The 16,359-nt window shown below is 42.6% G+C and overlaps 1 protein-coding gene across 6 annotated transcripts in view; it reads left to right on the top strand.

The window, feature by feature from the left end:
• agrn (agrin) overlaps positions 1 to 16,342 on the top strand; it is a 258,498-nt gene extending 242,156 nt beyond the window's left edge. For 4 of the 6 annotated variants that reach the window (XM_085261191.1, XM_085261190.1, XM_085261195.1 and 1 more), the window contains 7 exons: positions 719 to 902; positions 1,717 to 1,804; positions 2,708 to 2,731; positions 4,459 to 4,491; positions 6,341 to 6,565; positions 9,156 to 9,259; positions 13,339 to 16,342. In XM_085261191.1, the coding sequence (XP_085117317.1) occupies positions 719 to 902; positions 1,717 to 1,804; positions 2,708 to 2,731; positions 4,459 to 4,491; positions 6,341 to 6,565; positions 9,156 to 9,259; positions 13,339 to 13,499 (819 nt within the window). In that variant the 3' untranslated portion in view covers positions 13,500 to 16,342. The remainder of the gene's footprint in view (positions 1 to 718; positions 903 to 1,716; positions 1,805 to 2,707; positions 2,732 to 4,458; positions 4,492 to 6,340; positions 6,566 to 9,155; positions 9,260 to 13,338) is intronic. The other 2 variants (XM_085261192.1, XM_085261193.1) reach the window with 2 other exon arrangements.
• Positions 16,343 to 16,359: the final 17 nt, after the last annotated feature.

Below are 16,359 nucleotides of genomic sequence, written 5' to 3'. Positions count from 1 at the left end.
TGACAAAAAATCTGTCCCACAGAATATCTTTGGAAAATGTGAAGGAGCACATTTTAACTGTGTGGACATTCACATTACACCAGTAAATAAGTAAGAGATTAACAATTAGACTACAGAAATTATGATTTTTACATTGAAAAAAACAAGAAAGAAAAGAAAAAAGACATTCTCTAATTAACAAATATTTTCCATTTTTTTATTACAAGACTTTCTGTGCATTGAGCTGACAGACTTTTTTCTCTATTTTTACAGATTTATTTACTACAGTTTAAGCCAAAATTAGCAAAATCAACATGTAGAAAAGCTGTATTGATGAAATTGCACTACTTTTTGTTATATTAAAATATCTCAGGAGTCTCACTGGTCCGGCCCGCTTAGGATCAAAGATCAAAGATGGCCCACGATGTAGAATGAGTTTGACATCCCTGGTTAAGTACAATCAAACCACTGAGTCATCGTGATGTTTTCCACATTTTTATGTTGCTGCTTATTTAATAATTGATATTTGATTTTAGTGATGTACTATCTCAGAAATCCCAAATATGACTCTCCACTGTGGCTCAGATCCAATTTATTTCCTCCCGGTGCCTTTTGAAATATGCGGCCACTAGCGAGAACGTCGCTAGTTGCCGAGATGCATGCTTTTTGTTTCGTAAACGTCTTCGAAGCCAGACTGAGGTAACACCTGCTGATAACGCCCTGTGTGCACTGCTTCTAGATCACTCTGATGGGTACGCCCATCCTCAGGGAGGAGAATGCCTTGCGCTCCAGCAGCGTAGCCATGTTCCAGAATCACCCCTGCTCCAGGGAGCCCTGTCACAACGGTGGCCGCTGCAAACCTCAGCTGGACACTTACAACTGCGAATGCCTCAGCGGCTTCTCAGGGCAGCACTGCCAGAACAGTGAGTACCGCTGCCATCTTTTGTCATCTGTCCTAACACATACATTACATTTGGCTTTATCCTAATCCGAGTGAATGAACCAGAGAAAATCTCAGTTCTTAAACACATTTCCTACCCCTACTTTAAGGACCAGTGTGATTTCTCTTTGTGTAATCCAGTGGCTAACAATACTTGCTGGGTTGAGATCACCTTATCATGTTTTTGCGCGGCTTCAGTGAATCACTGTAACCGTACAAATTGTTCTATTTCCTCATCCAAGATGATCTGGTTTTACTCCAGAAGCATAGCATTTTGGGCTGCTTTTAAAGCATAGTATGAGTGGCACTGAAATCAGTGATGCTTCATGTAACACTGCTTGTTCTTGGCTTGCCTCTATAGAAGGTAAAATATGAGTCTCAATTTTTTCTGCTCATAAGACCTTTATTTCCATTGTGCTCTGCCATTGCGAGGTAATAATGCCAATATTAGACATGTGATGTCTCTTTTATGTCACTCTCATTATGTATTGATCTCAAACTAACGCGGCACTTACGAAAATGATGAACTGTGTCAACTGAATATTTATGAAAGGAAGGGGTTGCGCATTCCTTTCATCATCTTCGTGATACTCTGCCAGACGTGCGCTCGTTCGGGGCCAATCTGTCTTACATACTCAGTCGTTGCTTTTGCCATTAACCTTGGGCGTGTGGCCAACGCACCAATCCACCTACCCCATGCTCACACTTCATTGCCTTCGGCTCTGATAACTGAATCTTTATTGATTGGTGCGATCTCATCCTCTCATCATTCCTCGCCCCGCCCCTGTCCTTCACAGCCATCCACGAGAAGTCTGCTGGCGAGACCGAGGCCATCGCCTTTGACGGACGGACGTTCATCGAGTACCACAACGCTGTTACCAGGAGGTAAGAAAGACTACAGTCCGTTCAGCATCATCCACCATCTCTGCTGTAGAAGCTATTAGCCAAATAACCCCTCTTTTCTCCATCTTCTCCCGTGGTAAGCTGTGATGACAGTGTTGATGATATCATCAGCGCTGGGGCTAATAGCTCATCGTTCTGTCTGTGGCAAGTCCCGCTACGCTTTTGACAGTATTTCACTAATTAGCGAGACAGTTAACAATCACAGTGTTGCCCAGAGCATGCTCGGTTCGCCCTGTGGTCTACCCCGTAGCTCGCACTGATGCTGAACAGTAAGCACACACATGATTAAACTTCTCATCCTATTTTGATGTGGTCATCATGTGTGGATGACCGTTTTTCATCAAGCTTTCAAAGATGTGTTGGCTTCAATTTTAACTCCCCGTAATGGGGAAAGAAAGCCGATGACGTAGTTGGAAAATGATTTCTGGGGCTGTTGTATAAAAAAAACACAAAAAAAACAGCAATGCACTCACTTCAGGCAACTGATGAGACATTTTTAGTCTTCCATCCATCTACAAGGTTGGCAAGAGAGCGCCTCCAGGTTGGAATAAACAAAAATGTTTATGTGACGAGCCTGAAACGACGTCAAGCATACGGCTCTATATCTTCGCCTCGCAGCTCCTCACACAAACACTCAGAGGTGTGAAAACCGGGTTACGGTGTGCAGATCATCATGCTGCCGTGGACGCTCATACCTCACACTCACTCAGAAACAACTGGCTGGAGAATCACATATCCGTGTGTGCCTTTTGATGTGTCTTTGCTGCTTGTTGATGGCGTTAGCATTCCAGTTGTTCGTCCTCTGTCCTTGACCTCCCTTGTCTTTGTCCACATGTGTCTTTGTTTCATGTGAATGTCCTTCACTGTCTTTCCTTTTCACTCAAGCCAACTGACCAATGAGATCCCAGAGTAAGTAGACTTTAACACTGGGTATTTACCCAAGTTTCAAATCCAGCTCGACTAACAGCAGTAAAAAAAATTTTTTTTTAAAATCCATGTTTGATAACCCAAATGCAAAGATTAAAGCACATTCAGTTTCCCGTCTTAATATCCACACAGAACTCATCTTAACCGTTAAAGCCAGATTTTCACATCCAAGGCCCATATCCATAATTTCATTTGACAGGTTTCCTTATTTTTAATGCATCATGCATTGTCATTAGCTCCTGTCTTTTTTTCCTTTCAGTGCAAAGGGAAGCATGAATGTTTGCATGATAAGCATTGTGCACAGCCCTCCGAGAAAATGAATTGCTGTACTGAGAATGTGCAATATTTTATGCATGGTTGTAGCTCGTTCATAAACAAAATGAATTGCCACGTGCTTTATGCTGAATGGCATTAAGCGCTAATGTGAGAAATGAATGAGACCCCTTGAAAACTACAAGAGGAGGTTATACTAAATACAACTCAACCTAGTTTCTGGTGCCTGTGGAGTTTGTGCGCGGGAAAACCCTCGGTCATGCCTTAGTTATTAAAGGTTTTTCTTCCTGCTCATTAGCTCGGTAAGTAACCTCTTTTTTTAAAAAGCGCTGAAGCAGAATTCGGCTCAAATTAAGCCGACTGGATTCCGCCCAGAGTTCCACTCCATGCCAGGGCTTCTGTCATTTCATTTTTGCCAGATCTCTAACTGTAATTGTGAATAATTACAGAGTCGACTGTACAGAAAGGCTGTGACATGTTAATCACAGATTTGTCTCCCTTTGTAGATTAGACCTCCAATTGAGATCTCTCTCCTCAGTGTGTAGCCATGGGCATCAATCTCACTTAGCAGCAGGGGACAGCGGTCCTTGAAGCCAGACTGTCAAAAGTTTAATGGATGTCACATTTACTACGAGCCACAATGAGGGTGAATCTAACCATACCAGGCTCTTGGTGCAGCACTCTAAAGGAGCACAATCAATTGGGTGGGATTTGATCTGGTAAAAGGAATGAATACATTTCTTGGCCATTAAGTGGCGCTAAGGCCAAAATGTCAAACTTTAACCCTGGGTTAATGTTTTGGTTACTATTTACAGCACCCCTTTGATCACTCCTCCTCCTCCATATCTGGAAGCTCAGGTCGATTACGCTCAAGCTCCATTATTTCAGAGACAAATCATATCTGGCCATGACTCTCAACTGATACGCGCTTGACCCCATTTTTGGACAATTGCCCAATTTTTCTCATTCGCTGCTTTCATCTCTGGACAGAAGGTAATTGGTGCAGCACTGTAGCGTGCAGAGCCATAAATATAAAGGAGCTGGTCAATAATTGGACGCTGACTTAAAGCGGGCTCTGCACCTCAGTGGACACTGACCATGAATGTGCTTAATCTTGATGCTTCACTCGTTTAAAAAATGCTTGATCCCAAGGCATTTTGGAGAGTTAGTCATCCATCTTAATCTCAGCGGTTCCCTTAAGAACCTTTTTATGGTTGTGGTGTTATCAAGGCTAAGCTACACTCTTCCTATGATCACACAACAGTTGTTATCGACTTGACGTGGTCGATATTGTAGTAGAGCAGATAAGTTATGCTTTTTGCAGCTCCAGGCCTAAACTAGACCTCCTCCCTCCCCTCCTCCCTCCCTCCCTTTCTCCTTGTTGCCCCTTGCGCTTACACTGCATGCCGTTGACTTTCTCCCCCTGCTCCCTTAAGTCCCGAGTCTCTGGAGAACCCATCCGACCAGAGGTGAGTCTCTCAAAGCTATCAAAAATGTGGTGCTGTCGGCTTGCGTATCACCTCCTCATTCCTCCCCTTCCCTCCAGACAACCCCTCGTCGACCTCTCACAGGGCTAAATCCTCCTCCGCAGAGACAACACTGTTTCCATTACTGAGATAGAGTTACCAATACGAAAGGCAAAGAGCCTCTGCATATGCTTCAATAAATTCTGAAAAAGTTAAGAGCTCTGATAACAGCACAAATCCATCCAGAGCTGCAGTCTCTTTGCAATAGCTGTCCTCCCACATGGCTTTTTATTATTCTAAGCACTACTGCCACCTAGAGTTGAAACGTAGGTCCACACCCTGAGAGGCCTTTTTCAGCTTTGAAAAAAATCCGAGAAGATAAAACTCTTCCATTTCCAAAAAGAAACAGCATCACAGCAGAAATCTATGAAGTCTGCGGTGTATATGAGATCTAGAGCGCTGTGCGCCGCCGTTGTTTTATTCATGATATATTCAGCACTTTTAATAACCTTGACCTTATCACTGACAATCCGCTCCAGTGGAGATTTATTGGGCCCTGTAAGCTCTTTGAGGGTTTGCCAGGAGAAGGTTCACTAAGCTGTATTTTTTGTTAGTTTTTTTTTTTTTTCTCTGGAGAAATTTTTTTTTTTTTTTGGTGTGTGTGTGTGTTCCTGTTTACCTCAGCAGTTTTGGTTAATCAAGGGGGTCGATGTTTGTAACCTAAGCATGTTTTTGGAAAAGAAAATCCTTTTTTCCCCCTCTGCTTCTGCTGAGGCGACTGGCATCATTTTTGGCATGAGCTTTCAAAGTTTATTTCCTCCAAAGTTAAATATCATCTTGCTGCTTTGTTTAGACATCATTTAATGGAAGATAAACAGGAAAAAAAAATGAAGAAAATCTCCTCGAGGTTAAGGAGAGCTGCTATTCTCATTCTCTCTGTATTCCCTCCCATTTCCTGTCCTGTTTGTACTCCCATGTGCTTCCCTGTTTGCTGTGCTGACTCCCTTGCCTTGTTGTCTTGTCTTGTCTTGTCAAATCTATCTCCAGGTCTGTGGTGTTGTTTTTTTGTTTGTTTTTTGTTTTAATTGAATCCACGTGTTGTTGGTTCTTTGTCGTACGTGCCCTCACCTTGTCTCTGTCTTTGTGTTTAAATACCCTTTGAAGACGTTGGAAGTAGTTCCATTTTGCTGATGTGCAAACAAATGTGCAGAGACTGAATGATGAGGTATGATTGCCTGGATGTCTGCTGTATCTCTGGTGGACTCACGGAGGACCTTTGTTAGTGTGTTTGTATGCAGACATGGATGTGCGGTGTTGTCTGTCTGTGCACGAATTCAGCAGAGGCACATTGTTCTGTGTACTTTTCTCGCGCAGCGGTGACAGTGGCTTACAGTGCCTCTTAAGGATAGAAGGGAAGTCTCCTAGTCTCTGCATCCAAATCACCCTGGCAGCTGTAGCAGTCAAGAGACGGGAGATCAAACAGCTGCCTAAACAACACACACAGAGCAATGCACAAAGCAACAAAGGAAGCAGTAGGCAGCAGTGCAGTTCAGGCTCAGTAGGATGTAGAAAAGCTAATAGCGAAACAGCCCCCTGCTACTCACCCAGCATCCTGATTCTCCTTCAAAATCCCGGTAACTCTGTTAGCATGTGATTGCAGAGTTAAAGCTACAAAGTTTTCTTTCTAAATATGTAAGCAAATAGAACCAGATGTCATCACAGGTAATGCACCTTTGAGACGACAGCACAGGACCCTTGCTTCCTATATGCAATATCCATAGGTATGTTAAAGATTAGAAATCTTTCTGATGTAGCAGACAAATAAATGAACATGTATTTTCTCTCCTTCTAGCGAGAAGGCTCTGCTGGTGAACAAATTTGAACTAAGCATCCGAACTGACACGACCCAGGGTCTGGTGCTGTGGAGCGGAAAGGGCGTGGAGCGCTCAGACTACATTGCCCTAGCAATTGTAGATGGACATGTCCAAATGACCTATGACCTGGGCTCCAAACCCGTGGTGCTGCGCTCTACTGTGCGTGTTGACACCAACAGCTGGATACGCATCAAGGCCAGCAGGTAAGACAGGAGACGATAGGTAACAGGGGATCAGTGATGGAAGCTTTTACATTTAGACCAGGATTAGAATTAATCCATATTGTGTTTGTGTTGCTGCACACCGTGATCTCCTGCATGAATCCTCGGCTACACAGCGATCCCTCACACTGAGATGACTCTGATTAGTTCCAGATTAACGTTATTTTCATGCCTGGTCATGCACGAGGATGATATTATGCATCAAATTGCTTTGACACGGTAATGAATGTTCAAAAAGGAAGAACATCCTGCAATATCCACACACACACATAGGCAGGAAATAAATGAGTAAAAAAAATAAGAAAAGTGAATGCGTATTTGTATGTGTATTTCCCTTTCATACACATCACTGTATTTTGCTCTGTAGATGACTTGCAAGAATGCTTGATTTAAAAGAATAGAAATACAGTATGAATAACATTGATATAGCTGCAAGCAGTGAAGACGAAGGTCCAAGCAGACTGTGAGCATTTGAACTGTCGTTGACCTCTCAGGACAGCTGTAGACATACCACATGCTTAAATTGCTATAATCTTAACAACTGGGACTTTCAAACCGTAGAACCTCTGCCTCACCAGAGAAGTGAAAATGACTTTGCCTCTGCAAAAACTTGGCTCACGAGACATATCATATATGCATACCTATGGTATTCCCCTTGTTTTATGTAAACTCAAAAGCTTCATAACAGTCAGAAAATGCATGTGATGTTAGTCTGAAAAAGTCTCATCGTTCATGGAGTTTCATGTTTTGTCACACATTAGTGAACCTCAGGGACATTTTTGTAACTTAGAGATTACAAAATGTGTGAAATCAATCATTAACAGATTTAATGCTTGAGACCTTAGATTGTGCAAACTTGCACTAATCCATGCAGCCAACTATGAAGTCTAAACCTGTTGCATATGTGTTGCTACCCGGAGGTGGAGTCTGATGCACTTTAATGCATAAGCTTAGTACTACTACCAAACATGGGTCTCAAGTGCAAAAAGTGCAAAGTGCAAAAACAAATGCCCTTCAGGCTTTTCCAGTAGTCAAGCCTGGATGAAATAAATGCATGAGTTACTTTCTCAAAGTCAGCAGGTGACAATTTTCGCAAGGGCCCACAGCTGGAAGGGGGTGGCTTTAACAACAGAATTTATTTGATCAGTTTGTTAGGACAGATGACGTTGTACTTACCACAAAACTAGTCAGTCACATCATAAACAGTTTTTGATACAGTTGAGCCTTGTCTATACAAACCTGTAGCAGGTGCATAGACACTCACCGACACTCACTTTCCTGTCTTCCTCTCACGTTCTGCCAGAGGTTTCTTAATGTTAAAAGGGAGTTTTTCTTCACCACTGTCGCCAAAGCACTTACTCAGAGGGAGTCATCAGATTGTTGGGCTTTTCTCTGTATTCTTAAACTGTCTTTACCTTACAATATAAAGTGTATTGAGGTAACTGTTGTTATGATTTGGTGCTATATACATACAATTTGAATTGAATTTATTAGTTGCACTTGCTGGCACTGGATTGGACCCCATTTTGCCTTCAGAACTAAATAATTTCTTCGTGCCAGAGAATCAGTAAGAGATTTCTTTGTGGGTATATCCTAGTAGATTTCTGAACCACGCCATGTTAAAAGTCCCTTAAATCACATTTCTTCCACATTTTGATGCGCAGCTTGAACTGCAGTAGGTCGTCTAGGCTACGTCTTAATGCCAAGGTGACATGTATGACCAGATATTTGTGTTAACAAAGTAACAAGTAGTTGAAAATGTGTACCTAATGTAGTGGCCAGTGACTGTAGGTGCATGTGCAAGAACAATAAATAACACTTGAATTAGAGAAAATAACATTTAGTAAATGAATAATGGATAGAAGAGAAAAAACACGAAGTGTGCCGAACTTTTCTGTCCCATGGTGATGTCACTTTAATGGATTTCTTCATTAAAAATAAATTCATTGCCCAAACTCAACACCTTCCCTGCGACCCCTGCATTATCGTCGGTGAGCATTTTACGTTCGGCATAGCGGCGACTGGTCACGTGGGGGGATAATTTGTTCGGTTTCATCACGTAAGGCGGGAATAATCGATCCCTGAAAAGCTGCTCCATCCATTTCAAACAGGAACTAGGCCAAATCTCATCCCAGACTAACAGGGAGACCGCATGAGAAGATTACATCATTTCGATGGTAATGATGGTGTAAATCGCAGCATGTGGCATACGACTCACAAAGCTGCATAGCTAGCTGTGTTTGTGGCTTGCCTCTAATGACAGTCTCTCTGCTGGAAGCCCACTTTAGCGGGGTTCAAATCAGCTCTGTCTTCACAATTCTTAAGTGTGTGCTAATGCGCCACATGGAGCACCTCAAATAAATGGTGCTCTAACGGCATCTGTTAGCTGGTAGACAGGCACGTTTAGAACACTGCTTGGCAAAGGCAGTTATGTGAGTGCTTAGTATACTGGCAGTCGAGCAATAGAGTCTTGATGCCTCAAACGAAACGAAACTGCAATTTAAAGCTATTCGCTGTGACACACACGTACTCACTTCCAGTGCCCTTCTCCTTTTGTCTTTCTCCTCTTTAGAGCACTTCGAGACGGCTCTCTACAGGTTGGCAACGAGGCACCGGTGACAGGGTCATCACCTCTGGCATCAACACAGCTGGACACAGATGGAGCACTCTGGCTGGGTAGGTGGCCACACATGCAGGAAAAAGTTGAACTCTTAATTCAGACTTGAAAATGTGCCTAGCTATGCCATACATAAAGCATGGCAATGCTTGTAATTGTGCAGAATAGTGCTTTTTCATCCTAGCCACTGGTTGGGCTGCCAAAAAGTGAGCAATGAAGTCAATGCTTCTGGCAGGTGAAAAAAAGATTGCAGTTTAGGCAAAAAAAAAAAAGTCCAAGCCTATTCAGGTATTGAGTTGAGAAATGAAAGGCTATCTGACTAACTCCAAAGTTGTCTGCTCTCCTGAATTGAAAATGACCAAAGTCGGCCCGTTATCTACCTCGAGTTCAATTTAAGCTGAACTTGGCTCAGAGAAATCGTTTTTGAAAGAACACACACAGCACCGCTGGATTGAACATTCTGAGGAAATAACATTGAAGACGGGCAGCAAAATAAAGTCAGACTGTTCTTTAAAATGCACAGTGCGCAGCGAAAAAAAGACGCAGGTCTGTGAGGAGAAGCAGCCCGAGTGACATTTAAAGAGCCTCGCCGCATGTAAGAGGTGTGCTCGTGCTCTCAGGTACACGTACACAAACACACATGGGGAGGCAGCGCAGTGGAACAGGTGCTGAGCGAGCCCTGCAGCAAGAATATATAATCCTCACGTAGCCCTCCCATCGAGAGCCCTTCTCCCTTTTTAAATCCCCTTTTCGCTGTTCATCATTAATTCATCTGTAACTCGCATGAAATTAGCCCTGTCGACTCCTGATTCTGAGGCACACAATCCGATTAATGCGGGCAGGGACAGGGGATGTAAAGAGCTCAGCGGGAATGTGAACTCTCGGCCTCACAAAACATGGAAGAGATGGAGGTGCGGGGGTGAAATGAGTCGCACGGGCATCAAGTAAAGAGGAAAAGGGATGCAGGAGAGTTCTGACCCTGTAGATACCAAAGAGGGAAACAGAAAAGAGGGCTAAATAGGTAAGGCATGGAAAATGAAGCTATGGTCTCTCTCCCCCTAAGAACAGATTCAAAATAATTCTCAATAAAGATGTTTCACACTGTCTTAGTGAGAAAGACACTAATGACTACTTTATGTTTGCTCAAAACACCATCAAAAGAGGAACCTGAGCAGGCACCCAAAAATTAGGAGAGCTGGAAGAATTACACCCGTAATGATTTGAGAGAGTTTGCTAAAGGTGAAATTGTGGTGGTTAGACGACTGGCTCAGAGCATCTCCAGATCTGCAGCCCTTGTGAGGTGTTCCCCGTTGCAGTGGTCAGTGTCTATTAAAAGTGGTCCAAGGAAGGAAGTCTAAGGAGCTTGGAAAGAAAAGCGTCTGGACTTCTTTAAGTTGTTTGAAGACGTTTCACCTCTCATCCGAGAAGCTTCTCCTGGGTCCGGGTACGGTTTGCCCCTCTGGGGGCAGGGGTACCTGAACCTGGCATATAGAGTATGTTTGGGGAGTGTGAATGTGTGTACAGTGTCTATTTGTGTCTGTCTCCATGTCGGGTGAGTGCCGAGTATTTGTTTGTGTATATGGAGGTGGGAATGCATGTTTGTGTCTGTGTGCGCCTGTTCGTCTGTGTCTTTATGTCATCTTGGGTCGTAGACTCCACCTCTCTGGGAACATCTCAGGCTCTCCGAGGTATGGAGGCCTATCTCCCCTCACCACACTCCCTGCCAGTGGCCGATGCCCTCAGATGTTGGTGTGTTGGTGGTTCTTGGTGTCTGGGGCTGGGCGCTCATGTATGTACCGGGCACCCCATGTACCGGCCTCTGGGCCTGAGGCCCGGTCCTTTCTGGCACAGCTGGCTGCCGGCAGAGCCTGCAGGCACGTCACTACAACCCCCTCTGGCCTCTGCTCCATGGCTGCTGGGTGACCTCTCGTTTGGAGCTCTCCTCAGATCTTCCCAGGAGGGTGGCACGGTTGCCCTCCTTGGGTCCTCGTATTCTGGGGCCTGGATCTCCTCCACCTGCTTCATGCCCTGGGGGACGGGGCTATGGCTCCCCACACTCCCTAGCAGATCGTTACATGGAGAAACCTTTTGAATACAAGTGTGCCGATCCACACAGGTGTGCACACAAGTGTACACACGGGTGTTCACAGACACAAACTTCACCTTTCTTGGCTGCTACCTCAAAGCACATTGTGCGCTGTCGATCTTGCGTACTGCACACTAACATGTAAGCTATTAAGACTCGACTGTACACTGTGATCGTGTTTTCCTTCGAAACAGTAAATTCCGTTGAAGCAGCCTTTCAACGCCTCTCTCCGTCTCTCCTTAGCAAAGCTGACCCAGACAACAAAGTAAAGCTAGTTTTCAGCTACGAGCCCGACACGGAACCTAACGTATTAGCCAGAGGTCCCATTACTACGGTTCGGAGCCGCGGACCTGTTTTATATACGCGCGGAATAGTTTTCCATACGAGATCGCGGCAAAAAGTGCAGCTTTACCTAATGTCCACCCTACTGTTACTCATTTTATATTAAGATTTTAAATCTATTTGGTATTGTTATGGCGAGTTGCCTTCAGTAATAGTAATAGATCACACAGCAATAGTACATTCATGTAGTTGTAAAAAGCATGATGATATATTAAGTAATCCAAAGTATTCAGAATACGTTACAAAATACATTTTGGGGATGTATTCTGTAATCTGTAGTGGAATACATTTTAAAAGTAATCTTCCCAACACTGGTTGTGGTCATAAGTTTATATAGCATTTATCATGGGCATGAATATCATGGTAGTTTGGGGTGTTTTCATTATTTCTTAGAACTGTTCTTTTTCCAGGGTGAGATAATTCTACACCATACATCTTTAATGACTTTAGAAAACAAGAATTTGGTGCACAAGTTTGAAATTATTTGGTATTTTCTTAAACCACACAGGATCACAAATATTTAAATAAAGGCTAAACATATACACCCCCACTAATAATTGGCTTAGGAAGTTGCCCATAGATCAGACACTTTTTGTAGCCATCAACAGGCTTCCAGCATAATTCTCTTTTTGGCAGAATTAGTAGAGTTTATTTAAACTGGTTGGTTTCCTGGCACAGACTCAGCTTTTAAGCATAGTCCACAATGTTCAATAGATCAGATTCTACCTTTAACATCTGCAAACTTGCTGCAAACCATCAGCTCCGTTTCTGTGGGGGGGTTTTGAGCCACAGAGGAAAAGAATGATTTTCTGCTTTTGGTTTCTTTGAAATAAGTACGAGAAGAAGTGGGTAGTTAGCAGCTGTATACAAGTGGTGGCCCAGAGTTCGAAAAACACAACAACATAAAAAAAAAAAAAGTGACCATTTCTGAAATGTTTTGTTTTTAGTTTTCTTTTGCTTTCAGGATGCTGTTGTGTTTTGTACCTCAGGGCCAACTCAGCTATGAGCAGCAAAGAGCAGCACGTATAAGAAATCAGACTTCTATATACACAAAGGCTGCCAGAGGGCTGAGAAGACTAAGTGATGGACATGTGATACCCGGGGAGTTTACAGCACGGCAGTGAGCACTTGGCACCAAAGATGGAAACAAATTAAAAATAATGAGGATGTTAAGCATTCATCATTTTATACTCCGTCACCACCTTTCTTTTGTAGTGTTTTTTTTTTTTTAGTACTTTATACACCGTGTCAAATTAAAAGAACATTCTCTCTTCTCTGTCTGACTTCAGTTCTGTGTGACTGCCGTGCTAGGCTCCATCTCACTTTGATCACGGCAGTCTGACAAATACACTGTCATCCTGTCATGTCCATCAGCTGGTGTCATAGTGAAAAATATCAAAGGCTGTAATACAACCTGACAAAACCATGTAGCTGCTTTTGTAGTTTGTACCAAAATATTTCAAAGGTTGGCTATTTGATGGATATTTCCAGTTTAATTCGTTGCAAAAGCCGAACCCTTATCCCGCTGTTTGATCTTTAAAGGGGCACTACACTGACTTTTAAGATTAGTTGACTAGTTGTGCAAAGTATTTTTCTGCAGGTGAAAAAAAGAAAAGTTTAAAGTTAAAAAGGAACTGCTGGCTGATTTGACTGAAATAACCTTTTCAGTGACTCACAGTCAAAGTAACCTCGTCTCCTGTCCCTCCTCAGGTGGTCTGGAGGAGCTGCCGGTTGCCCGCCGGTTGCCTAAGGCCTACAGCACGGGTTTCGTTGGCTGCATCAAGGACGTGGTGGTGGACGGGGTGGATCTCCACCTGGTGGAGGACGCCTTAAACAGCCCCAGAATATTACACTGTTCCGCCGCCAAATAACTCCAGCAAAGACAGAAATATCGCAAGCAATGAAAAAGAAAAAGAAACCCTCCCACCCGCACCCTCTATAGCGCCCATGTCTCCTGCTGTAATTATTTTCTATTTTTGTATACTTCTCATCGCTTTTTATATGGAAAGAAAATGAATATGTTGTTTTCATTTTTGTTTTATATATTTTGCTCCTATCCGCACCTCCGTTCACAGTAAAAAATTCCTTTTCTTTCAAGGCCCTTCTTTTTTTTTTTCCAAAAAGAAGGCACCTCGGTGAAAACCACAGATATTAAATCCATGTCACATTTGATGTTTTTAAAGAATCTTTAAAAAAAAAAACAGCCCTACCAGTTTTTTGTTTTTTATCATTTTTTATTCTCATCCTTTACTTGAACACGGTGGACCCTGCTGATGATCTCCGGTTACTGCCTTGTCTCGGTGCCATATCTGCCGTTCCACATTCCCCAAGCATGGCCTATACATCTTTGATAGACACACATTCCCTCACGAGAGATGGATGCTGTAGCCGGTGCGTGCGTTTCTTCGATGCTGCAGCCAGCTGCCGACTACAGTCAAGAAACTCTGTATTCAGCCCTGGTATTCAGTCCACTGTATTTTCCTAATGGGACTTTTCAGAAATCAGTCAAGCTGCTACAGTGAGAAAGTACACAGTCATAAGCACTCGATCAACCCCATCTCACAGCACCCTGAAAAGAGGGAAAAAAAAGAAAAGAAAAATCTCTCCACTCGATCTGAATCCCATCCAAGCCTTTAGTTTTGAAATATGACTCACTAACACCGCAACCCGATGTGACGGAGAGAGAGCGCTGCGTGCAACAATGACTTGCATATTATTAGTCATAAGTCAAGACATGAATCACAGACATGGATAGATGTTATAAATATAGAGTATATAAATAATACCTGAGACTGTGAATATGTAAGATGGGTTCTCGTTGGAGAAATTGTGCTTCTCCTGTACTATTGTGCGTTCTGTTCTACAATCAGCAGATGAACTAATGATGACCACTATAAATGCATGCACTTCTGCAGTGTTGGTTTGAAAAATCTGGGGGTTTTTTTTGTTTGTTTGTTTGAGTCCAAGAAAAAGAATCTATTTTGAATAACTGGGAGTCGGGGGAGGGGGGCGTTTTTTGTTCTTGTTTTAAACGAATCGAGGTTCCTTTTTCTTCTTTTATTTTCACTTCTCAGTGATTTCAGAAAGTACAGGCTTCACAGACATCTTTAAAGTCTGGTCATTCCTCATTTTTTTGTTTTTTGTTTTGTTTGTGATAGATATATATTTCTGTATTATTCTCGGGAGCAGTTAGTTTTTGCAGGGCCTTTAATGGCGTCTAAGGGAAGAGTTATTACCATATCTGACCTTAAGGAGGTGCTGAAAGCAAAGACTGAAGAAAAGGACAGACAGAAAGGAGGCAAAGGGAGATCTTATCACGAGAGCCACTTCTCTTGGGAATGTCCTGTCAAACAGCAGTCAGTCAACACAAAGAGAAAAAAATCTTCACAAAAAAAGAGAAAAAAAAAACTCTACCTGAGACTTAAATTCATGTTTTTGTATTTCACCTAGGAACATTCCTGTATGAATCTTTTTTTTTCTTCTTTCGGCTGTTGAGTGAAAGAAAGAGAGAGAAAAAGAGAGAGACTTTGACGCTATTGTGACCCTTTGAAGCCATAGCAGCCGCAAAAAACTGGGAAAACATACATAATCCTTCAGTACTTGCGATCTAACCTAGTAACGCATGGGTTTGTTTAACTAGTGCGAATCCTGTACAATTCAGTGAACTGTTGCAACGTGGAGTCGTCTTTGCTGAACCACAATAAGCTTCGATGAATGACTGAAAGAAACTTGTTTTGATATGAGAACCTTGGCAATATTCTGAGACTAAATCATGCCTGTTCGTGGTTGAGTATCAAATGGTCTTGTACTTTTTCGTTTGTTCGTTTCCTTTTCTCTTAGGTTCCTAATTATCTTTCCCTCCTTAAAAGTCATCAAGCAACCTGTTTTTGTACAGCCCTGCAATTTTTAAGTGTAAATTTAGCAACAACGTGTGATCTGTGGAGGTTTATGTTTTTAGTACTATACACTGGAGCCATGTCTGACTTTTGTCTGTTCACCCACACGATGCTCTATACTTCTGTAAATGGGGGAGGAATAGCACTGAAGCTGATTGTGTGCGTCCGCACCAGGGCAGGAATCCCTCTTCTAGTGTTCCAAGATGCTTTTAAAATTCCAGCAGTCACTCTCTCAAAGCTTAAACTGGTCTTATTTTATTACACTCTTCTTGGAGTTTGACCACTTCAGGTGGAACCACTTGGACTCGAGAACACACACACACACACAAAAGACAATTGCAGTCCATGTATGGTTTGGATGGAAACTATGAATTGCCTTAAAAACCAGTCATCTTGAACTGCGAGCAGGTGACGAAGACGTTATCCATGTAACTGTTTTGTTACTTTAGCCAGTGTATTAGCCTCATTCTGATAATGTAAATGAGTAATACAAAATAATAATAATAATAATGACTATATTAGTAATAATGCTCATACTCATATGAAAAAAATATCCCAGAGGGCTTACGCAAATATCCCATCTGGCTTTTTACAAAAAAAATCTTCTATTTACTGATTTTTGAATCTATTTTCTGTTCCTTATTTATGTCTACATGTGGATTACCCTCCATGTCTGGCCTCTGTAAACTACTGTCTGACTGCGCAAACCTCGTCAAAGGGCAGTGCACCGATAAGAGTGGCATGACCTGAACATTACTAACTTTATGACCTTTGTCTTGTGTTCCTACCACCATGAAATAAACCGTCAACCAAATGGAGTCTCATCTTGTCTGTC

Source organism: Mchenga conophoros, linkage group LG20 (assembly GCF_057382185.1).
Source record: "Mchenga conophoros isolate Kocher_MC1m ecotype Shallow Benthic linkage group LG20, M_conophoros_male_GT1.1, whole genome shotgun sequence".
NCBI lineage: Eukaryota > Metazoa > Chordata > Actinopteri > Cichliformes > Cichlidae > Mchenga > Mchenga conophoros.
Note: the sequence above shows the minus strand (reverse complement) of the source record. Positions and strands in the feature narration are given on the sequence as shown.